We start from the raw sequence: 26294 nt of genomic DNA on the forward strand, positions 1-26294 counted from the left end.
AAGGTCAGCCAATATAGATGACTGTGACATTGAATGAAATAGTATAACTTTTAAGTCCACAAAAGGTAACCAGACAGACCGGCGGGTAAGTTAAGGTGATATTTAATCGGAGCTGCTGACGGGGAACGATTGTGCCTAATAGGGAGGGGAAGGAGGGCCGAGTGAAAACGTTCAGGGGGAAGGAGGAGACACTAACGTCAGCTAACAGAAATAACTACTATGTTATGTTATCCAGAGAGACAAGATACCTGCCGGCGGTGGTACGTTAATGCGGCTGGAGGCTGGGGCGCCTCGAGGGAGTGGGAGAGCCGCGTCCTTTCTGCTTCAGAATAAAGTTTCCGGCGGAGGTAAGACCTGCGCCACTGATACACATCTTCCCTCGCTAAGTTTGGGGACCGCCTCCTGACTTTTATAACCCCGAGATGATTTTTCTCACTCGGCTGAGCTTTCACTAAGAGGGAACTTTCATCTCGGCTGGATGGCCTCTCTCACTAGGCTGATCCACGCTGGAGTGAGTGAGTTTTCTCGTTCGGCTAAGGTCCTCGGGTGGCCCGCCTGGGGAAGAGAAGCGGTAGAGCTTCCTCAGCTGGATGAACTAAAGTAAAATACTAAATTGTCTCTCGTATGGAGATTTCTTTACTCACTCGTCTTAAAGTAACTTCTTATTTTCATTTTATTTTCCCCTTTTAGTCGTTGTCCTGATCTGTGCTGTTATTTTTTTTCTACTATTCATTATTCCTAATTATTCCTGGAGATCAGAAAAGCAGATATCTCTCTCTCTCTCTCTCTCTCTCTCTCTCTCTCTCACACACACACACACACACACACACACACACACACACACACGATTCCTCAAACAAACACACAATACCAAACACATTAATAGTCAGCAACAGGTCCACCATCCTTCACTAAGCGTGTAATTGTTAAGTGAGACGCTCGGGTTAAAAACACTGACCAACGTAAATCTTAGAGGAAATGAGAGAAATGTTGAATAGTTGGCGAATATTATATGAGAGAGCCTCCCTCGCCCTCACCACCACCACTGTGTATGTGCATTTCCCAGTTGATGGATTTCTCAACTAATATTTTTCTGCGAGTTTTCAAAAAGTCTAAGTTTAAAAGTATTTGTGTGTTATACGTCTGTTTGTGTGTGTGCATATATGGTAATTATTTCTTGACACACACGTAAGCATACACCATGATGACAGTCACAGGACCAACACACACACACACACACACACACACATCACGTGAAGGTAACTACGACACAGATTAATCCCCCAGCACATCACAAGAACCATTTCCAACTAATACATTCCAATCGCAAAAAAAAAAAAGCTAACTGTTAAATATCGATGGAAAATTCGGTAAATATTTATCTTGTAGGCGTTAAAACTCTTGAGATAGATTCACCTTTCTTTGGGGGGGGGTGATTTTTAATAAACACTTCATAAATTTGTAACTTTCATGAAATTTTATTGATATTTGTGAGACTTTAAATAAATACTCGTAAGGTCTATCAGTCTCTTGAACTAGACTGACAATTAACGGGAGAAAATTAAAACTTTTTAGAGGATTTGCTTTACCGTTTCCCTTTGACGAGAGAGAGGGGAGTTGGGTAGAGTATCCTCACAGCTCACAGGCACACAAACACCCGCCCAGTGCCACATCACACAAACCCAAATAGAATAAAAAAAAAAGAGGACTCGGAAAGCCATTAACCTGTAATAAATGAAAGGTGTGTGGTGGAGGGGGGGGGGAGGAGAGGTCACCCTAGTTGACTTGTGCATGGATGTTGAATTTCAATTTCTCGCATTAAGCATAGTTTAATAGGTCAGCCTCTGTGGGGACTAGTCAGGGGAGATGACCACTGAAATAAGAGAATGAATATACGATAGATTATTTTGCATTTTCACAGCGAGGCATTTTGTATGACCTCCTGAACTAGATTAGAAATATGTTTGGATATATTTCAACAATTCTAACGTGGTTTTAATGTGATTTTAAAGTCAGTGATAAAATTACCTTTCATTAACAGCTTTTATTTTGTATTCTGAGACATGGATGGAGTTTGTTGTCAGTTTGTTAGTCATAAGTTGGTGGTAAGATTCTTTGTGTATTTATTATTATGTGGTGGTGTTTTACTAAAGTCGCCACTATGCTGGTGTGTGTGTGTGTGTGTGTGTGTGTGTTTCTTGTCTTCCCTGGTGGTGAGGAGGTGTACTGTGAACTGCCTGGGTGGTGGTGGTGGTGGTTCTTGTGCTTGGAATTTCGTGGTCCTCTCTCTCTCTCTCTCTTTCTCTCTCTCTCTCTCTCTCTCTCTCTCTCTCTCTCTCTCTCTCTCTCTCTCTCACATTTTTACCTCTCAGACCATTGTATAGGTCAGCTAGTATAAGAATTGAGTAATGTTATTAATCATCGAGCCTTGAAGGAATCGATTTCAAAGGTGGCACGATAAAGATTTTATTTTGTATTGGCAAAGGTCGAAAGTACAGTAGTTGTTAAGTGCCTATGGGAGGAAGACTTTTAAATGGACTCTGGTATAAACAATTCTCAACCCAAGGGAATTTCCGTACATTGTTTAGAGGTTAACTTAAAGGTTCGACTTTAAAATAACCCCCATTGAATTTAGCTCCTTTAGATACACTGTTGATATCTACTATACATAACGTAGAAGAAAGTATCATATCTTTAAATCCCTAAAATAAAGATCCCTTAAGTGAGAGAGCTTCATGTGTCTCGAGTTAGTGTACTTTAAGAGAGAGACAGACTGTAACACTCCATAAACGCTGACTGGATAATTACATCTGAAAAGCCTAACGCTGTTTTTTTTTTTTTTATACTCTGATCCGCTGAGTTCGCCAAAAATTTTATGCTCGAAGTTTGGACATTGACAAGAACAAGTTTATTTTATCTGTTCCTTTAAAAAGCACGACATGCTCGACCAGCTGCGTTGGTGTTCTGCTTAACTTCTTGAGTACGATGACTTTTTCCCTTGAGTACGATAGCCTTAGCCCCTTTGAGTATGATTACTAACTTAATCCCTTGAGTACGATAACATAATCACTTGAGTAAGATAACATAAATCCCATGAGTACGAAAACCTTAAACCCTTGAGTACGATGACTTAACCACCTAGAGTCGTCGTAATCAAGGGGTTAATATATTATATATGACTAGAAATAATGATTATTAAGACAGATATATTAAGTTGTATTTAATTTTTCCTTTTATCATCAAGATGGTCCCAGACACCTCACCTCCTGACACACGCACGCACGCACGCACGCACGCACGCACGCACACACACACACCTTTCTCACTCCTCACTCTCCCACAAGCTCTCCTCCTTGATACCTTCAGCCTCATTCCCTCCTCCCCTTATCATTACACCACATTTACGGTCTCCCTCTACCACCAGCTCTTTACCACAGCTCTACCACCACCACCAACTCTACTACCACCACCACCAACTCTACTACCACCACCACCAACTCTATCACCGCCACCACCTCTACCACCACCATCCCCTCTGCCCTGTCCCACCACCTCAACCTCCACCACCTTACCACCATCACCCTCTACACCACCCCACCACTCTACCACCACCACCACCTGCCTGCCCACTATCACCGCCACCACCTCTACCACCACCACCATCACCTCCTACCTGTTTCACCACCTCAGCCTCCACCACACCACCCCTCTACCACCACCACCCTCTACCCACCACCTGCCCCTATCACGCCACCACCTCTGCCACCACACCAACTCTACCCCCACCACCACCACCTCTACACCACCACACATCACCTCTACCCACCTGCTCCCTACTCAGCCTCCCACCACATACCACCACACCTCTACCCACCACCCTCTACACCCACCACCCAGCTCTACCCACACCTGCTCTACACACACCAGCTCTACACACCACCACCAACTCTACTCCCACCTCTACACCACCACCATCACCTCTACCACCTGCTCCACCACCTCAACCACCACCACATGCCACCACCACCTCTACCACCACCACAACTCTGCCACCACCACCAACTCTACACCACACCAGCTCTACTACCACCACCACCAACTCTATCACCCGCCACCTCTACCACCACCACATCACCTCCTGCCACCTGTCCACCCTCAACCACCACCATGCATCACCACCACCACCACCTCCTACCCTCCTCTTCGCTCATTTCATCCCTCATACCAAAAATTACACACATGCACACACACACACGCACGCACGCACACACACACACACACACACACACACACACACACACACACACACACACACACACGCACGCACGCACACACACACACACACACACACACACACACACACACACACACACACACACACCTGCGGGTCTTTCTCTTTACTCTGGATTGTGTTTATATTGGTTACAAGTAACTGGCTGACTCGATGGTAGGAAAAGTGGAGGTAGAAAAAGTGCAGGGAGGGAAAGTCTGCCGCGAGAGAGTGCCACAAGGGAAAATCTGCCGCAAGGGAAAGTCTGCCGCAGGCGTATATTGCTGCAGTAATTGTTCCCAGGTGAATTTAATGTCCCGCCCTGCATTTTAAAAACTAATTGTGTTCCGGGTAAAATGGACATTCCGCTTTCAACATTTTTTTTCCCTCCTCTGTGCTTTACGGCGATTTGAAAATTACTGGAGTGTGACTGCCAGGGGGGAAATGATGGCGATTTATTGTCGGCTTATTGGAGAGAATTTTACTTGCAAATACGAAGACTTTGTCGGCCATTAGACAACTGTTATTTCCGCCTCTGTACTCTGTTTTCCTGTACTGCTGTTGTCTATTATTATTTTGTCTTATCAAGATTGAAAATACATTTGAATTAGTAACAATAAACTTGTAAATTATTAAAGACTCGACATATTATCTGTCCGTCGCATGTCTGGTAGCTGTATTATCTTCTGACCAATAAGGTAACGCTGCGACGGAAACATGGGTATTGATTGGTGGTCAAACTCGCTACATGGTGCGACCTGGTGACTCCTCGCCCGTGCTTCTCGTGTGTATGTGTGTGTGTGTGTGTCCAGGGCAAGTGTGTTCCTGTATTTTGGTGAGAGAGAGAGAGAGAGAGAGAGAATTTTTGTCGTGACACCTCTGACAATCTTAATTTCGTCCGTCGATTAAGTCACGGATTTCGGCTAATAATCAAGACAAAAATACATTCATATCTCCGCTTTATTAACGTTTATATATACACGTATAAAATGTATAAAAGCTTTTCTTATCTGAACACCAATCACAAAATCTGAAAAAAAATATTTTTAAATATCCAATAAAAATTAATATCTTATTCCTCTGCAACAGTTACTCGTCCATGACTTAAATTATCAGTTGAATGTTTTATCCCATATTGCAGAGAACATTAGATTTTTTTACTACAAGTTCCCTATAGTTGTGAGTGTAGTCTCTCTCTCTCTCTCTCTCTCTCTCTCTCTCTCTCTCTCTGAGTCATCAGGAGTGGATAGTCGCATGTAAAGGTTACATCTTCTGTTGCCTCGCGGTTCCTCGATTTACAGGTTAATTGCCTGGCGTAAATGATCGGGGACTGGATACCTGATAATTTACCTGAGCCACGTCTCTCTCTCTCTCTCTCTCTCTCTCTCTCTCTCTCTCTCTAACAAGTGACACTGAAGATGGAGCCAAGAATCGTCACCAATAAACGTCCTCATGTTTGTTTGTTTGTCTCATTGGTATTCTTGTTTACCTCCGCCACATCCAGGGTGATGGGGTCTGCAAGGGGCCGACCTCAGAGGGTGTCTCACACAACACCGCAATACGCACCGCCACCTTCAATCTTCCCGTTCACTCATCCTTCTCCTTGCTATATTGCTCTATCTCTTTGATCCACCCTTCACTCCCCCTCTTTTACTTCCCTAGATCGTACACACACACACACACACACACATCTTCTTTACGTCAGACAACTTCCTCAACAAACGACAATGAACACCTGAGTTACGATAATTCACCTTTTCCTAAAAATTCTCTCTCTCTCTCTCTCTCTCTCTCTCTCCAGATCAATCTTTCCCTCTCGATCACCAATCCTGTTTTTATTATTAGTAGTATCTTTAGCATTTTTTTTTACTTTGTTTATCGTTATTACTATTGTTTTTAAGGGTTGGTCAAGGTTGTCTCTGATCTGTACAGTTAATTTCAATTCACTGTACTAATTTTTTTTTATTCTCTTTGTCGTTTTCAGTCCAGTGTCACGTGTTTTTGTTTTTTTTTCACTTTCCAGGTCGTTTTTATTCACTTTCCTGATCCTTTTTACACGCACCACCAGTCGTTTCTATCCACCTCGTATGTCAGTCCCACGACCTTGGTATATGCCCATGCAGCAGCCATCACGTGCCATTCAAGAATTTAATCCGACCTCTGACTTGTGTTTTCAAATGTCCCTACGCTGAGTATTTTCCTCTCAATGTACACTAGAGTCTTAGCAATATTTCTACGTCATTTGCCTTTTATCCTTGGAACTTAGCATAAATGGATCACTTGAAAGGAAGTTGAATCATTAGGGTAAGGAGTCACTTTGTATTTTGTTTATGTAAGTTGAGGATATTTGTAAGGATTAGTGTGTGTGTGTGTGTGTGTGTGTGTGTGTGTGTGTGTGTGTGTGTGTGTGTGTGTGTGTGTGTGTGTGTGTGTGTGTGTGTGTGTGTGTGTGTGTGTGTGTGTGTGTGTGTGTGTGTGTGTGTGTGTGTGTGTGTGTGTGTGTGTGTGTGTCCCTCCTTCACTATCTATGAGGTTTCTTGTCCCTCTTGGTCCACCTGTCACAAAATAACAGGTGTAAAGATCACAATCAGAGAGAGAGAGAGAGATGGTATCACTGGGAGTCGTGGATGCAGGTGACTCCCTCCGCAGTCAACCTTGGGGAAGTGACGTGGTATTGCGTGCGAGTCTCGTCTTACAGTCAAGGAAGGAGGAACATACCTTGTTATTATGAAATCAATGGTACATTACTTCTCGTTAAGGTTGTGTGACTAAGAGAGCTTTTCTCTTACGTTTGACTGAAAGATGATGAGTGATTGACTTTTTTTTTTACTTTATTTTTTTTTTTACTTTTGAACGCAAGGTCTTGAAGTAAATTAGAATATGCATGATTTTTGTTTTCTATTATGAAAGTTCAAGTTGGGTTCATAGTTTTAGTTCTAGATGGAAAATTAATTCTTCTGAAATGAAAGAAAATAGAAATGACAGAGAAGACATGAAGATTATATAAGAAAAAAAAATATTAAAAGAATGAAGGACTTAACAGATTAATGTGTTTTGGTAAAGTTCCGGGAATGTTATTGAGTGTTTTCATACCTCACACACCTACACACACACACCTACACACACCTACACACACACACACCTACACACACACACACACACCTACACACACACACACACACCTACGCACACACACACACCTACGCACACACACACACACCTACACACACAGACACACACGAGAGAACATTATGCCATATTTTGTCCTGAAACTCCTTCGTATGTTTACATAAGCGACGTGTCGGAGTCTAGCTGAGAATTTATCCTGTGTTTAAGCGACCCTGGAATACCCCGTTGCAGGTGTATTTGGTGTGCAGGTGTGTGTGTGTGTGTGCGTGCGTGCGTGCGTTTGTTTGGTGTGTAGGCGTGTTTGTTTGGTGTGTAGGCGTTGATATGTGTTTGTTTGGTGTACTGGAATGCGTGTGTGTGTGTGTGTGTGTGTGTGTGAGCGTATGTTTTGTGTGTGGGTATGTGTATGCGTAATGTACAGACGTTTGGTTGTGTGTGTGTGTGTGTGTGTGTCCTAAGAGGCAGCTTGACAAGACTGAGCTAGGATGAGAGGAGTCATCATACGGTCCTTGAGGGGAGTAGGGGAGTATACATTAAGTCCTTCTCGAGATAATGACAAGGGGCGCCCTGACAACTCTTTATCCAAGCCGGGGTGAAGACGCTTATGAGAGGAGATGGGGAGTGGGGATGGGAGGGGAAGATGATGGGAGGGAAGGGGAAGATAAAGGAAGGGGAGGGGAGGGAAGGGGAAGATGGTGGGAGGGGAGGGGAAGAGGTAAGAAGGGAAGAGTCAGGCAGATGGGAGAGAAAAGGAAAGGAAGGGACGAGGAGGGAAGGAGGAGGGGTAGAATAGGTAGAGCGGTATTAGGTAAAGAGGGAATGAGGGGAGACGGGAATAAATGGGTGAGAGGGGAAGGAGAAGAGAAAAAACAAGGATATGTGGGATAGCAGGGAATTGACGAAGAAGAAAGAGGACAGAAAGACAGATGAAGGGAAGTATGGGTAAGTAATATGGGCTAGGAAAGAAAAAAAAGGAAATCAAAATAGGAAGCAGGGAAGAGAAGGGCTAGAGAATAGTAAGGGAGAAGAGGAAGAGAAGGGCTAGAGAATAGTAAGGGAGAAGAGGAAGAGAAGGGCTAGAGAATAGTTAGGGAGAAGAGGAAGACAAGGGGAGTTTAATTTCGAGGGAAGATGAAGGTAAAAAAAAGGGGGGAAGAGGTAGGAAAGGGGGGAGGGTAGGTAGGAGGGAAGAGGAAAGGGAGAGAGGGTGGGTAGGGTGAGGAAGGGTATTTAGAAGAGGAAGGGAGAGAATAAGAGCGGGTCGGTGAGTCAATGGTTTAATTACACAACTTTGGTAATGATCCTTGAAACAAATGATGCTAACGAGGCTCTGCTTAAGGCAGAGTCCTGGTATAGGGGAGTGATGGAGGGAGTGATGGAGTGTTGGAGGGAGTGATGGAGTATTAGAGGGAGTGATGGAGTGTGTGAAGGAGTGTTGGAGGGAGTGATGGAGTGTTGGAGGGAGTGGTGGAGGTGTTGGAGGGAGTGATGGAGAGTGATGGAGTGTTGGAGGAGTGATGGAGTGTTGGAGGGAGTGTTGGGTGAGTGATGGAGTGTTGGAGGGGAGTGATGGAGTGTTGGAGGATGGAGTGTTGGAGGAGTGATGGAGTGTTGGAAGGAGTGGGGAGTGATGGAGGGAGTGATGGAGTGTTGGAGGGAGTGATGGAGTGATGGAGTGTTGGAGGGAGTGGTGGAGTGTTGGACGGAGTGATGGAGTATTGGATGGAGTGTTGGAGGGAGTGATGGAGTGTAGGTTTGTTAGAAGTTATGCTAGGTTAGTCCAGGGTAGGTTGGGTCTCTCTAGGTCAGATTACGTGAGGTTAGGTCAAGGTAAGCTAGGTTAAGTTAAATCAGAGGCTCAGGAGAAACATTGGACTTAACAAAGACGTGCAAGGGGGTGGGAAGGTTTCGGAGGGCGTGGGAAGGTTTCAGAGGGCGTGGGAAGGCGTGGTAAGTGAGGGTGGCGAGCATCAGGTGAGGGAGGTGGTGGGGTAACTGCCCGCGCCACCTGTCACCCTCCCCCTCACCCCTGTAAAGTATGACTCTTGTAGATCTGAGAGATTACTCCACACAGCAGGTGTCTCTCTCTCTCTCTCTCTCTCTCTCTCTCTCTCTCTCTCTCTTTTGTCTGTCTGTCTGTCTGTCTGTCTGTCTGTCTTCAAACTCTCCAGCTACCGTACAGGTTCGTCTTGTCACCCTTGAAGACAGAAGTCCTAAAGAGTCTCACGTCTGGAGGCTCATCGATTTTTTAGTCGAGATCGTTTAAAGGTGATGAAGGTTAGGTTAGGTTAAGGTTGGGTTAGGTTAAGGTTGGGTTAGGTTAGGTTAGGTTAGGTTAGGTTAGGTTAGGGTTGGGTTGGGTTAATTTCCCACCTGTAATATTTACCTCTGGATCTGTGAGCGACGTTTGATAATAATTGTCTTGAAATTTGATTGTTTATTTTTTAATGCTATTTGAATATACACTTGCCTGGGGTTTATAATCAAGCAATTTAGATTATCCCAAGTGTCTCTACATATTAAGTTTCCTCGTTCAAGATTAATCCCACCACACGCGGATTACTGCTTGGTTTAACATCGCTGTGTTAAGAGGATATAGAAAACAAAAGATTTTTTTTTCAAGCGACACATTACCACATTTCAGCGGTAACTATATTAACTTACATTAATAGTATCACTAGTTCTATATTTATCCTTTCATGGTAACGGTTCGTAATGGTTTTCATCAGCTCAGATAATATATATATTTTTTTTAATGCTCACCTTTTTCTTTACCTTCTCCCAATCAAACAGATTAAATTACGTTATATATCTCTAGTATATTTCTAATTTATGCTCCCTGGTGACAGCAAAAGACGCTCACGGACGCTAATTTGGTGGAGCGTGTGAAGAGTGTGTGTGAGCGAAGCGTCTTACTGTGTAGTTGAACATAATTACCAGAGTTTTTCCAGTAACACACAGTTGTTATCACACCGAGGACGAGTCGCTTAGTCCTTACCTCACCACCCCTACGTCACTCGTCTGAGAGAGAAATAAACATATGATGTAACTCTCCTCCGTCTCCCATTGTTAACGAGATCTGTGTTACATAAGGTAAGAGGGGGAACCTATCTCCAGTGTTACCTGTGCGTGGGGGGAGGGGCGGTTCGTTCATTTACAAACGTGGAGACTTTATTGTGATAAATGTGTAGCTTCCCTGTAAAAAAAGATTATAAATTGATACAGGTGACGTTTCTACATGCAGAGAGTATATACGAGTCACGTTTAAAACACGTATACAGGTATCACATCCACTTAACGTACATGACTCCTCTATATACCAATATAAAGGTCCTCTCCTACAGTAGGCTCGTGTCCCGCCGCAGCGTGGTAACGTCTACTCTGGGGACATAATGGCCTCTTAAGAGAAACGTGTCATCAAACCACAACTCTCGGATTACACTACATTTTTTTTCGTTAATGTCTTTTTGGGCAAGTTTTGTATAGGTTATAGGAATATTTTATTATTGTTGTCTAAAAAAATAAAGAAAAGTTGTGACCATGTTGCCCGCAGTCCAGGAAATAAAAGAAATATTTGCTTATTATCTACAGGCCCGCCGGACCCGCCCAAGAACTGCTCCATCGCCAACCAAACGACAGACACCATCGAGGTGGAGTGTGTGGCAGGCTTCGACGGCGGCCTTCCCCAGACCTTCTACATGGAGGTAAGTCTGTCTTTAGTAGTACGGTATCCTCTGTCTCGTGCTAAAGCGTTTTAAGCACCAACAATAGGATGAGACAGGTTTTATTGGTCAGTACAACATTCGTCTTGCCCCCCCTTGTACCATAAACATTAACAGATATAGGTTTCACATCGTTAGTTCCCTCCTCCGTCATTTCACCCACCAATCTCAGGGAAAACATTACCTTCTCATCCCCACACCCATCCGTAAAACCCTCTCGCTCCTCACATAAACTTCTTGTTATTTCACTTGGCTCTGTTTATCACATACCTTCCATCTAGGTGTTTTACTGCACTCTGTCTGTGGGGCGGGGGGGATGCGCATGTGTGTATAACATCTACACAACGTCAAAACAATCCTTGAAAGTTACCTAATCCAGATTCAGGTTACGATTCCATCCAATTTCAAATTCACGGCCAAAACACTCCAGGTGACCTGGGAGAAAAATCTCTCACTCAGCATATGAAAACATCAACTCTCACACCTACCGGGGAAGAAAAAAAAAAGCCCAGACTTGAGTTTCATGTAACACAGGGTAAATCGTTTCACGTTAGGCGATTTTTAGGGAAAGTCTCTGAAGCCGGTGGTAAAAGGACCTCAGATCACCTTCGTGGGGAATATAGGATACGATAAGACGTTATTGAAAAATTCATGAGTAGAAACGTAGTATTGCTTCACCAGAATGAGTTTTCCATATCGTGGGTCGCCTCACTTGTGGTGCTGTACATGAAGGAGTCATTGGGATTTGGGAAAAGAAATTTGGCTCTAGGACACAATTACCTGGAACTAAACCCGACCAAACTTACAAGAGTAGTCTGCTTTTGTGTGTACCTTGTTATATATTATTTGGGATAATGACTTGCTAACGCTTCTGTTTACCAAGGAGAGAAGACCAGTGTCTATTCTATCATGGTTATATATCTAGTATTGATTTCTCTCCCTTGGGAAACATATGGAGGCAACTTTAGGCCTCGCGCTACAGAAATAGAAATGGTGGTTCAAACGGTGTCAGGGCAGGAGTATAGCTGCTGGAGTTAGTGTCAGGTCCTGCCCGGCTGACGGGAATTTTAAGAGGGTCAGCTTCTACCACTTTGAAATGGGAGCTTGTGAGTGGCGGACTATTTGCATGCTGTGTAGGGTTGGTCGTGGCTGACACACCTGGCTCACCTTCCCCGGCGTTGGTGTTATGTGACAACGCCACCGGTAACAAATGCCAGGCGAACTTTCGTCTGGTATAGGATTCATATTTGTATGTGATTACAGAAGGTGGATGTGAAGAACAGGCCATGCTAGTCTCTGGCAATAGCGCTCTTTTTATATCGTTAACATGAAGGCTTGGCCCGGATACAGGTCACTTTGTACACAGTTGTTTTTTCGTACAGAACTTAACTCATATCGCGCGCGCACACACACACCGTGTCTCAGAACTCAAAGCCTTTGTCAGATAGAATCATGAATAGCCACACATTAAGAGGATAAAGCTCCGTCCTTGTCCATCAGATGGCTAGTATACGTGGGGGGAGGGGTGTGGGAGGAGACGTTTACCATTAAGGATAATAAACAACACATTATCATAGAGGATAAAAGTGCCGATGACCAATTACTAAGGGCGACGGGGACGATGACTACATTATCCTACACCCACCAGGTCCTGTGAGGCAAGATTAATTTTCAAGTATATAAAAGTGATTACTTCCTGTTCCTGAATTTTATATGTAAGCACAACGATGTTTATACATGAATTATAAGAAAAATATAATATCATACACGTCAAAATTCAACAACAGAAGGTAATCGATCAAAAGAGCAAAGGTGAATAAACACAGCCTGAGAGAGAGTTGCAATACGGACTAATTAAATTTCTTCACAAACATGTACCAACCAACCCCCCTCCCCCTTCTTCCCTCACCTCCCAAGAGAACTGAACTGACTGTACACCTCGCATAGTGTTTACGTTTAGGGTGTGTGTGTGTTTAAGGTAAGAAGAGAGAGAGAGAGAGAGGGGGGGGCAGAACAAGGTCAGAACACAACAAGGGTAGTAGTGTGAGGTGAGGACACGGTAAGATGGTGGTAGTGTGAGGTGAGGACACGGTAAGATGGTGGTGGTGTAAGGTGAGGACAAAGATGTGAACAGGTGGTGTGAAGTGGGGACAAAGGTGAGGACTTGCTTGTGGAAGCTAATTACTTCACCAGCAGGAGGTTAATGAGTTCACGCTCGGCGCCCGCCCACCTACACCCGTCCTGCTCTACCCACCAACTCCCTCACTTCACTACCTACACCCACACTCTCACTCCGCCACCTACTCCCTCACCTTCACCTCACCCACACTCCACTACCAGTATCCTCACCAATACCTACACCCCACCACCTCACCTACACCCCTTCACCCCTCCACCTACACCACTAAACCCCACCACCTTCACCCCACCACCTTCACCCCACCACTTCACCCCACCACCTACACCACTTCACCCCACCACCCACCCCTTCACCCCACCACCTTCACCCCACCACCCCACCCCACCCCCACCTACACCCCTTCACCCCACCACCTGCACCTTCACCCCACCTACACCCCCACCTACCCACTTCACCCCACCACCCCCTGCACCCACCACCTGCCCCTTCACCCCACCACCTGCACCACTTCACCCCACCACCTGCCTTCACCCACCACCCCTTCACCCACCCCACCACCCACCACCCCCTTCACCCCCACCACCTACACCACCCTGCACCCCTTCACCCCACCACCTGCCCCTTCACCCCACCACCTACACCCTTCCCCTACCTGCCCTTCACCCCCACCTTCACCCCACCACCTACACCCCTTCACCCCTGCCTACTGCCCCTTCACCCCACCACCCCCACCCCTACTGCCCTGCCCCCACCTTCACCCCCTACCTTCACCCCCACCACCTACACCCTCACCCACCTGCACCTTTCACCCACCACCTTTGCCCCCACCACCTGCCCCTTCACCACCCTACCCACCTTCACCCCACCACACTGCCCACCCCACCACCTACACCCCACCCCACCACCCCCCACCACCTGCCCCTTCACCCCCCTACACCCCTGCCTTCACCCCACCACCTACACCCCACCACCTACACCCCCACCACCTACACCCCACCACCTACACCCCCCTTCACCACCCCACCTTCACCCCACCACCCTGCCCACCACCACACCCCTTCACCCCACCACCTTTACCCCACCACCTACACCCCTTCACCCCACCACCTTCACCCCACCACCTTCACCCCTTCACATACACCCCTCGTCCCTTCACTTATAATCCGCGGCTTCACTCGTGTAGTGAATAAAAAGAGTAATAGAATTAATCCATCACCCGCTGTGTTTTTTTGTACAGCGTCCAGAGCCCCGCGGCGCCTGGCCCTCCCTCGCCGTGCAGGGAAACAATCTGACGCCGCTTCCTCCCGTTTCTCGTTATTTTATGTTTTTTGCCACGTGTGTAATTACTCCTGATCTCTATTCCATCGCTGGTGGAATCACTGTATTATGTGAGTAAGTTTATTAAGGTATATGTAACCATTCAGTTCCTTTTACATTTTCCTGGCAAAATTGGGATCATTTTTTACGGGATTGACCACTTGTGTTAAAGTATATACGTCTATTAATCTTTTTTTACCCATATTTCTTAATGATGGAATCATATGATTGTGTGTAAGTATTTTAAGTTATATATTACGTTAGTCAAGTTGTGTATTCAGTCATTTCACGAAATCCTAGCAACTAAAACCTAACCTAATCTAACCTAATATGCCTGAAATTTTCATCCGTCGAGTTGTGTAATAGTAGTGCCCTGTTTCAGGTCATTTCATGAAATGACTAAAGGTTATAGGCTATATGAATTTGCGAAATGACTATAAAATCGTGAAATGACCGAGTACAGTACACAGCTTGAGTGTAGCCTGTCGTATTTATTCACCTTCTTTTATTTTTATGTTTGAATGATGATGACGTCACCTAAACAATTATGTTAAGAAATACAGTCGTGTATTGAGCAATTTTTACACCTGTTTGTTTTATTTAGTCGATAATATATTATATAAATAAATTACTACTTTTAAACTTTTTGTCGGTCTTGGCATTACTTGATCATATAGCTAAACATATATAAGTTAATTAATGTGTTTTATGTGTTTTAACTGGTATTTAACGCTGTTGGAATTAGTTAATCAAGCAAGTAGGCGTCCTGTCGACCAGTATCTCCCGCTCTACACCCAGGATGAGGCGCTGGGTGGAGGCTTGTTTTTGTCCGGCAGTCCCTGTACGCGCTATGACTCATTAACATAATGAATTATGCAGACAAATTCCAGCTTGTTACACAGATTGACTTTGACATATGCCGTCTACGCTGTGTTATGAAGGGTGAGAGATCAATGTTACAGGGAGCCTTAATTTATGAATATAAGTTGACAGAGAGAATAATAATCCTGGAGCTTTGTATCTATGTGTCTGTCAAACGCCTCACCACCTGCCACGACTCCAAACAGCTCTTGTTCATTCCACTCACGCCCCCATGCGTCCTAGGGTTCCGTTATAAAACCCTCTACTTTTACCGTCTAGGCAGATGGCTTCCTTCCCGTCACCCTACTCCCTTTTATTTCACTCTTATTCACTCTCCTCACACTTCCCTCCTCCACCATCACACTTTCCTCTTTTACTTCACTCTTATACACTCTCCTCACACTTCCCTCCTCCATTATCCTCACTACGTGTTCTACTGTGTGGTCGTGTCTCCTCAGGTGTACGACTCGACGACAGGAACGCTACACCGCAACATATCGTCTGGGGAGCCGCTGTTTCTCCTGACGGCGCTACGGCCCGGCCTCGCCTTCCTCATGGTCACCTACGCCGCCAACTCCAAGGGCAGGAGTGACGCGGCCCAGCTTGAAACCTTTACCCTCAAAGTGGCTGAGAAGCGTACAGGTAAATTAAAGTAATGCACAGGTAAAGGATCGTTAAACTTAAGTAACGCACAGATTCGTTTATCATGTAGCCCATTAGCTTAAGTAACCACAGGTAAGGGTTCGTTTAATATGTAACTCATAACCTTAAGTAACACAGGTAAAGGGTCGCTAATCTTGTAACTTTTCAACATAAGAGGTTCTTGAAAGTGCCTCACGTAAAGGGATCCCTAAATGAGAAACTTTGGAGCATAAACTTATTAAGGGACAAAACTCTTAGCGACAAGAGAAAAATTTTAATCCAAACTAACTGAGAAACCCAAAGGATATAATTTCCTTGCCAAGACATTTTTTTTTTATAGACTGATGTAGTTCAAGACACACACACACAGAGCCAAGGTGTTGCTGAACTTTGAACCTATTTATGCGGTCACAGTAAAGTAGAAGCTGTCACATGCAAGACCGTTTATTGTCAAGAGTTACTATATTGTTATTATTCTACATTAACATTCCATTATTAACGTTACCGTAAAGACACAGTCGTTCTTCGTCTCTTTATTAGCAACTATCGTAAACTTTGAGACTTAAGTACTTGTTAGTGGCAGTATTTCCCTTTGATGTATAATTGGAATATTAGTCTCTGCACTTGTATATTACCTGTATGATCCATTTGTTTGTTTATAGCGTCCCCATGAGAATACTATTTAACGTTTGTGATATTATCCCTTCTCTTTGTGATATATTTTTTATTTTTTTTTAATTATTTTTTATTTGTAATGTTTATCTGTTTCCATTACGCTTCCTTGCAAATTTGTTTGTTTATTGTTGGGTTATCATTCTGTTCTGTCTTCGTGCATTTTTTTATATCTTTTGCTTATGAAATGTTTATAAATTTTCCTTATTTCAATATTTCGTCATTGTCTATATACAGTAGTTATTATATTTCCAGACATTCTCGTTTATTCCTCCTACTTTACTCCCGTTATCAGTCTCACTCTTCATTCTTCTCCTCTTCACGCCGTCGTTCACAGGTCCTCCCGCGCTGCTAGAGTTCACTCCTTTCTTGGGCATCGTCATCGGGGTCGTCCTTGTCATCTTTCTGGTCGTCATCGTCATCATCATCGTCTTCAAGTTCCGGAAACCACAGTCGAGCCAGGAGGATGGTGCCTCAGGTGACCAGTTCAAGGGCGAGCTAGAGAACAAGCCCTTGAGCGTCGGGGTCTTGAGGGCGAGGGTGAAGGAGGGTACCAGTGCCGGGGACGTCGAGGATAATGACCCCGATCTAATACCACATAAGGCTGGTGAGTTGACGGATATGTTTTCACGTAAGATTAATATAATTGGGATTGGAAGACGCATAGGATCAATGAATTAGGAGAGTGATTAGGTAGCATCAAGGACAAGTTTGTGGTATTCAGTACCAGAGAGCTGGTGAGTTGGGGGAATTAAGTATCACGTAGAACAAGTTTGTGTGATTCGGTGACCCAAATGGCAGACAAGTTAGAAAATTTAGATGGAGAGGAGGGAAGGTTTATGGAATTTGATGTTAAAGGGACTGCGTGTTGCTCCTGACTACTTTAGTTAATAGTGACTCGAGATTTAGATTCTCTGAAATGACATTAATTTTTTTCTTGAGAGAAGAAAACGAAGAATAAGTACAGGCTCCTCAATGCAATTATACCGAGAGTTTGTTCATATATTATCTAGACAACAATATTCTAACTGTGTTCAAACCGTCTCAAAAGTGGCTAATCATAAACTTTACCCTGATGGTCGCTACAGCAAAAGTCTACGGTATTGACGCGCCGCATTTCACTATCTCCTGCCCCCGCCTCTGCACTCACCAAGACGCCTCGTGCTGACTGCCCTGATAATATCCCCTGTTCTTATCATGACTCGTTATACTTCACTGTCAAGGGGAGGTGACAAGACGTGTCTAACCTTCTTACCTTATCGTTTGCTTCTTTCTTTAAACATTTAAGTCTTCATTAAAATTATCATTATTATTATGTCATACTTGGGTATCTTAGTCACTCACTATTTATTTTTATGGAATATTAGTTGTCCGTCAGAAATTGATGGTTATTTGAAAGTATTTTGATGAACTATATACACAGTTTAAGATAAGCAAATATTTGTGTCTTTTAAGTAAACAAACCTCCGTCTTCTTTATCTTGTTCCTAAAGCCGATGCTACAAAGTATCCCTATCGCGCTTTAACCCTTCCATTATGATGCTAACTCCTCAAGGGAACATTTAAGCGCTTCAAATGACTAAGAAAATATCCTCAAGGGATTAAATTCCATAATGAAATAATTTAGAAATTCGAAATAAATAGTACTCATTTTTCCTGAAGCTCCGATATTTCCACCAGACAGATATTTCTTGCCTCACTTTTCTTCCTCATGACCATCGTTTGTTGCTCTCTCTCTCTCTCTCTCTCTCTCTCAGTGACACTACATAGTTAAGACTCCCTACGAGTATGTTGGTGACAAATACCATAACTCTCCTCTCCTCAATAATAGGTATTTAAGGAGTAAATGATTCGTACTCCATCTCTTCCCCATTACTAAGAGAATGGCGGCCATAACTCCTTCCTCCTCCACAACATGACATTACTGGCAGGGAGTTCACCGATCCATAACTCCTCTTCAATACTAAAGTGTTTCATATACATACTCTCCAGAGAACTCACCATTTTCACCATCACTGTCACCATCATCACCATCACTGTCACCATCATCACCATCACTCCACCATCACTGTCACCATCATCACCATCACTCCACCATCACTGTCACCATCATCACCATCACTCTACCATCACTGTCACCATCATCACCATCACTCCACCATCACTGTCACCATCACCATCACTCCACCATCACTGTCACCATCATCACCATCACTCCACCATCACTGTCACCATCATCACCATCGCTTCACTGTCACCATCATCACCATCGCTTCACTGTCACCATCATCACCATCACTTCACTGTCACCATCATCACCATCATTCCACCATACTTCCATTGTATTTAAAACATTGAACCAGTTATTTCTTCACTCTCCCACGACAGACCTGATGTCATATCCACACTACGAGACGATAGAGCGAGAGGACACGGGTCAGCCACAGTTCGGTCAGGCCTTCGAGGTGATGCCCACGGTTCGAGCCATGCCGCTACAGGTGAGCACTACAACCAGGTGGTCGTTAACTAGGTGTCGTCAATACCGGGTCACCTGCCTTTGTTAACCCTCCCTAGAGCACCTAACCCTCCCTGCACAATGTCTCTTCTTATATTCAATGTCATTTTTAAGCTATAAACCTTCGCTCGCTGTGTTTAGCTCCCTACTTGACCTCGTTATATAGTAAACTACCACACACACATAGTTTAAGTATATGTGACATTAAACAGAGTGTGCTTATGATCTACTGATGGAAAATATTTTCACATTTATGTAACATCGCTGATGAAACTAAACTTGAAATAAATATTCCTTTATCATATTTTGTGTTGGAGGCACGCAGTTATGTCTGATGGAGAGGTTAGTTCTCTCTCTCTCTTGCTCTGTTAACACCATTATTATTATCCTCAAACTTCTGAGTCAGTAAAATTGTCATACATAATCACTACCACTTTTCATTCATGAAAATTCTTTGATTGCAAAACACACCTAAAAACTGTACTATATATTATAAGTTTTGTATGGCACAATATTATATAAAGTGATGAAGCTTGACATTCCTTTATAACAGGAAACAAATTACATTTATATAATATATATATATATATATATATATATATATATATATATATATATATATATATATATATATATATATATATATATATATATATATATATATATATATATATATATATATATATATATATATATATATATATATATATATATATATATATATATATACAGATTCAGCTCAACACTTACAGTCAAGCTGAGAAGCGTTATAATGTATGCTAAGTCCCACACTCCATCACGAAGACACAATTACTTTGGTATGAAGCACATATTGTTATCAGCACAGCACCTGGCATGACCTGTACAGTGTAAGGCATCATCTGGGCGTGAGGGAGAAACATAAGGTCACACTCTCACTTCATTCAATAATCATCATAATTATCGGTTGACTATATGACACCAATTTTTATTTGGATAAGTACAAAATACATTTGTTTTCCTCGGGATGAGTTATATGGGAATAATTTAAGAGTTAGATCAAACAAAATTCAGTTTTTCCGTAATATTGGAAAATTATGGCAATTACTTCTCACTCACATCCAGAGCTGTATCAGACGGCAGCACCTGAGCCACTAACACCCTACACCGCACAGACCCACTCTTGTCTCTTCTCCTTTATTCATTCATACTAAGTTATGGCCAATGAAAAACCTGCTCTCACTAGAGACACTGTTCTTGATGGGTATCGTCACTCTACTTAAGGAAAACAATACTAGCACAACTGGAATCATCGTGGAATATTATAAGACCAGATCGATTTACAGTCACACCGGGGCGACCTCTCTAGATATACGCCGCTGCCTCACAAGAATGGGTCTGGCGCTCAAAAAATTAATTACATTTTTATCCACAAGGTTAGTCTGGCAAGGACGGATACTTTTGGCATGCTGCACTGAGAGAGAAAGATAGCACACACACACACACACACACATACACACACACATGGAAATGGGAGTGATAAACTGGGTGGGTGGGGAATGTGTGTGTGTGTGTGTGTGTGTGTGTGTGCGCGCGCGCAACAGGTGCCGTTGTACCCCCAGGATCAGACAATGCTCCGTTCAGCTGCTCCATGTCTTGTCTCGTGCTCAGCCACATTGCCTTGTTACACACGGTGAATCAGAGGTCCAGACTCTGAGGCAGGTTGCACTCTTTATCTGTATTCCACCAAATGTTGAAATTACATGCCAGTGAGCCTCGAGTTTCGAACAAATATCAGGTCTCTAACACAAGCTTGGCTGAACACTGGTTGACATTTCCTGACTAGTATTGACCGAACATGAAGTCAGAGGCTTATAACTCGCCACCACTCTGAACATGGCCACTTGGCGGAGGACCACCAGACTGGATATGTTAAGCAACGTTCAAGTTACAGATGTGTTCTGTATATGTAGTTTAATGGCGTGATAATCGAACATTTGATGAGTTCGGATTTTTATTCAATTTAAATCTGAAATGGTAAACTGATCCAAAGTAAACAGTAATTATCTTTAAATTTGAAGTCTTTAAAAGTACTTGTCATTATTGATCTCATAATAGATGAACGAGTCAGTGAAATAAAGCCACACCTCACCTATTGACGAACTGTTATACATCTTCTGAAGGACAAATATTACACATACTCTCCATCACAAAACAGTCAGTCACTATTATATCAGTATCTACATTAACTAAAGCAGTCACATAAACGTACATACATCCTCAAATAGTTCAGAAGGTACAGACAGACCTTAATCAGCACTTGCCACATGAGAAGAAATTTTTTTGTTAGGGGAAAACATCAGTCGGAAGTAAGCGAGCGTTAGTCAAGGTGCCAGTGTGGTGTTTAGCCCAGTGCCTGATTTATTGTGACATCCCTGACATTTATGATATATACATGAATCTCCAGAGGCCCTTACCCAGCTCTGCACACAACAGAAACACGATAATCATAAATGCTTAACGAGCCTCTGTATTCGACAAGAACACGGAAGCAGAAGGACCAAACTCACCTACTGTTTCGTTAAAGCAAAGATGACTTTCGTGAGGTCTTGACAACATGTACACGCATGACGGTGCCTTGACAGTCGTGGTATCTTTGCATGACACCAACTCAGCTTGCATGATCATCCTGTTCACTTTGTAATACCACTTTTATTGCACTGTTTTATGATGATGCCTCCTTGATGCTTAGTGAGCCTGGTAGTGACGAGCATGTTATGTTAACTAAATTGGCGCGAGTAATGCATCTGAGACTGTGTACGTCCTTAACTCGTGTACTTCACATAGTAATTAGGTGGCGGCAGATATCAATAACGGGTCAATGACGTGTTGCCATTGATGTTCTAAATGTAACGCTTTCAGTAATGGTCATCCCTCCCCTATAAACACTTATAATTAAGCTATCGAGACAAGGCTAGCTATTTCATTTCGTTATTCTAATAAATATTTCTGCTGTGTGAATTTATAACTTACCAGTTTTGACGTTACTCATATCTTGGTGATTGATAAATTGTAACTAAATCACAAGATTTTTTTATTCTGTGATTATATTTTTCAGGTTTGGTGAGGTCATGGTGGACTCACACGTTAATGTCGAAATCACTTCAGAAATCTTTAAATAATACAACGTAGTAATCGCAAAAGCTTTTCTAAGATGTACCCAGAGTTAAAAATCCATAATATAATGTGATTTTATGCGTCAAAGGTAGTAGTAGTAGTAGTAGTAGTAGTAGTAGTAGTAGTAGTAGTAGTAGTAGCGTGCCTGCAATTGGAAAAGGAATATCCTGTGTATACGACTGGAGTGAAAGTTATTTTCTACTTGTGATCAAAATTTCACGAAACGTAAGAAAAAATTATTTGCTAGACAATTTCTGAAGGTCACCACCATTTACACGTCGAAAATTGATTGATGTTGGTGGCTGTTCAACCAATTGCAGGTAACAATCAGAAGGCGAATTGAGATGAATAAAAAACAAGATACTAATGACACACGATGATCTTTCACAGCGAGCCTCGTTCAGGTGCCGGATAGAATAATTGAAACGATGGTTGGAGATGTTAGTTTGTCGTATTCTCCTGATTTTGTCCTTGTGTTTATATCTATCTTTCTAGATATAAAATTAGCCATAAGTTAAGGGGAGTCTATATACAAACACGTTCTCCAGCCATAGGTTTAAATCAGCCTTTTAATTATTTTTCTATTATATTTTCTCAACTATACTATACATGTGTGTGGTATGCCCGTGTAACTAAGCCCCAAGACGACATGTCCCCATAAGCCATTGAATATGATGATGATTTAGCCCCTTCAATACAATGTCATCTTACTCAAGAGAATAGGTTGTTGTCTTATAATGATTGGGGGCATCAAACTCAAGGAGGTTAAGTCATTGTACTAAAGGTGTTCAGATATAAGACTCATTGTACTTAATAAGGATGTCAAGCATTATACTCAAACGGATAGTCCTTCCAATTTGTGTATTATTTATTAGAGAGAGAGACTCATTAACGATGGCAGTTGAAGCACCTAAAACAAAAGCTAACAATAACAACGTGCTATTATTTTTATTGGTATTTTTGCTCAATATATTCCTAATCTTCTTCTCCACCAACCATTAAATACTTGCCTTGAGTTTTAAGACGTTAACTGATCTTACACACACTTTTTTTTTTACATCCGTCCTGCATCTGTTGGTCAGGCAGAGTCGCTGATTGTGAAGTAATGACCTTTCTGGTTTTAAATCACTTTAGGAAATTTAGGATAATTGTTTTTATTTCTATTTACTTAGTTTTCTTAATTCTATAGTTGTGGATCGTTGTTTTTGTCTTTTTATTTTTATTTTTTTTTGGGGGGGTGGGTCATCGTAGCTAATTTCCTTGCATATAGTGTCACCATAAGGTCGTTTGTATTCCTTTACCGTTGAAATTCATTACACATGTTACTATATTATATTATTTATAATCTTGTAAAAATCGTATAGTAAGATTTGAAAGTTTGATGAACATAAATGGGAAAACTTAAAGGTAATAATCCTTTCCAAAATCTATGTGACTGAACCTTTGCTCATATCTGTTGTGTTGACCAGCCGACGCCGGACTTAATTTTACTCCTCAGAGCAAAACATTCAAAAGGCATAAGTGGATATTATTAATAATATCCACTTACGCCTTTTGAATCTATGATACTTATAATTATTACAAGTATCATAGATTTGTGATCCTGAGTTGAGTAGATTTTTAGCATCATAAACAGTGGCGGCATTGTGGTGCGTTTTAGAGTTTAGAGCTGTACTCGAGGAACGTCCTGTAGAAGGTAGCGAGTAGACGAGTTGTGTGCGGAAAGTTGAGATGAGCTCGACTCTATATTAAGAACTTGATAGTGATATATTGTATAGTTGACCTTCTAGTATACTGGTGATATGCCAAAAAACATCCGGAAAGTTATTAGTCTTAAGCATTAGCATGACAAATAAGATTCTTTGAGATTTCTTTCCCAAATATGTCTTGTATGCTCTTCCTTCAGCATAATCAGCCTGGAACGGGCGGTGAGGTGACCTACGTGGAGTTAGCATTGCCTCTGGAGAACCAGAGTGCCGGCTATTCCGTTAGCAGCGGTGGTGCTGGCGGTGGTGGTGGAGTTGGCGAGCCCTGCATCTATGCCACCATAGACCACAGGAGGAGCCTCTGCATCAACCCTCCCACCCATGCCGTCGCCGCCCCCTCCAACGACGCCGTCAATTTCTACACGCCACGTGACTACAGGAGAGGACACCCCAACTTCCACCACCACGCCAGTAACCCCAATCTGTATGCCACGTTAGACCATAGGCGAGGGGGAACCACCACCACCACCACCACTACCACCACCAACCCCAACTTATACGCCACACTACCACACCGGAGGGACACCTTTGTCACCAGCATCAGCACCACCAACGTCAACATCTCACCGCCAGGATTTAGAGACATTAGGATGAGTTTGCGGACTCCTTTGGTCAGGAGGCCGAGCGAGAGTGCTGTGTAAATAAGCGTGAAAACACTTTCATACTTTCACTCTTGTCAGTTGAAGGTCTGAGCTCCAAGATCCACAGACATATGTTAATAGAAACATCCTGTGACATTACTGATGACTGACAGGAAAGTTACATTGTGGTTACTGACAAACTAAATGTTTATGTGTATTCGTGTGGACCTGAGCCAGACTCCCTCACAGGCTGACCTAGAAAGTGAAAACACCAGTGAAGTTCCGAGTGTGAGGGTAATAGTGTTGCAGGGATACTAAGGCCAAATTTGACTAAGATGATACCGTGTTTTGACAACAGTATGAACAAGCAGTAAGCTATTATTTTCCATGCTCTTCGCCACTTCTTACACACTTTGTTTAATAGTGAAATATAAAAGTTTTCCCTCATTATCAACCAATACAATCGACGATACGAATCAGTTTGCAATGTTTTTTTTGTATGTTTTATCAGTGGTGAATCTAATAGCTCACTGAATCTACTGTATTTTTGGTATGTCATTGCATTTTGTTCCTAATCAATGTTTAGAGGTGAGTGGCAGTAGATGGTGCGGGCAGTCGGCGTGAAAGTGAACCTGAGGCAGCATCCAGTAGGCACGAGTCTGACTCTTAATTCGCCTCCATTGTGCGCCACTTGTATAAATACTGTATATAATTCAGTGTCTAAATGTACAATATGTATTTGTTTATATAATCCAATGAAAAAGAAAACATGGTGTCCAGAACATGACGGAGACAGAGGCGGGTTTCTGTGAAGGTGTGACTTTGATTCCGTCTGAGAAGCTAAGGGCGGCCTGTCCCTCCTTGTCACCAGCAGAGAAGAGGCGTGGTCTCTATGTTTGCACTTCTCCCAGGATTTCGTCGTGTCAAGAGAAATTGTGTATGGTATTTTGGTTTCAAAATAAATGTAAATACTTGCACGTATATTTTCTACTTAGAACATTAGGAGACAATTGCAAAGGTGAACAGTTAACAGTGAATATATACATAGCAATTCTATCGCCATTCATTTATCAGTGGGAAGTTTGTGCGTAAGACGCCTCTGATATCGAGTCTTCGAGTGTGAGGTACGTGGTGATGCTTCATGGAAAGTATTCGTGAGAGAAAAATTGTGGCCTAGAACAAATTAAGGTATTATTATTGTTTCGGTCATCCAGCGATTTTTAGGGTTTTAAGTTTTGAAATCAGTAGGTTAGACAGTTCTAAAACACTTTTCTTCTACAGTGTTTCTTCCGCTCATGATTACTTTCAGAGAAAATCGCAATAAATTGTTGGAAAATCATCGCATTTTTTCTAAGTTCTTGTTGATGATACCGCCGTGTGTGAGAGCTCCTGGGTGTTCGTATGTTGGTTAGTATGCTGCATTACGCATGAGTTGGAGTCTGACACATGCGCAGTTGTCCATTGGACGTTGATTGATGGATATGATATTGGATCAACCAATCACAGCTCTGTATAGGCCCCCAG

At 42.8% G+C, this 26294-nt stretch overlaps 1 protein-coding gene across 1 annotated transcript in view; it reads left to right on the forward strand.

The window, feature by feature from the left end:
* Positions 1–25745, forward strand: part of LOC121863189 (nephrin-like) — a 188678-nt gene extending 162933 nt beyond the window's left edge. Inside the window, exons 11-15 of the mRNA XM_042361669.1 lie at positions 10991–11103; positions 15898–16081; positions 17091–17360; positions 19141–19250; positions 24330–25745. Of these exons, the coding sequence (XP_042217603.1) occupies positions 10991–11103; positions 15898–16081; positions 17091–17360; positions 19141–19250; positions 24330–24830 (1178 nt within the window). The 3' untranslated portion in view covers positions 24831–25745. The remainder of the gene's footprint in view (positions 1–10990; positions 11104–15897; positions 16082–17090; positions 17361–19140; positions 19251–24329) is intronic.
* The last annotated feature ends 549 nt before the right edge of the window (positions 25746–26294 follow it).

Source organism: Homarus americanus, unplaced genomic scaffold, assembly GCF_018991925.1.
Source record: "Homarus americanus isolate GMGI-L3 unplaced genomic scaffold, GMGI_Hamer_2.0 scaffold34507, whole genome shotgun sequence".
NCBI classification, from domain to species: Eukaryota; Metazoa; Arthropoda; class Malacostraca; order Decapoda; family Nephropidae; genus Homarus; species Homarus americanus.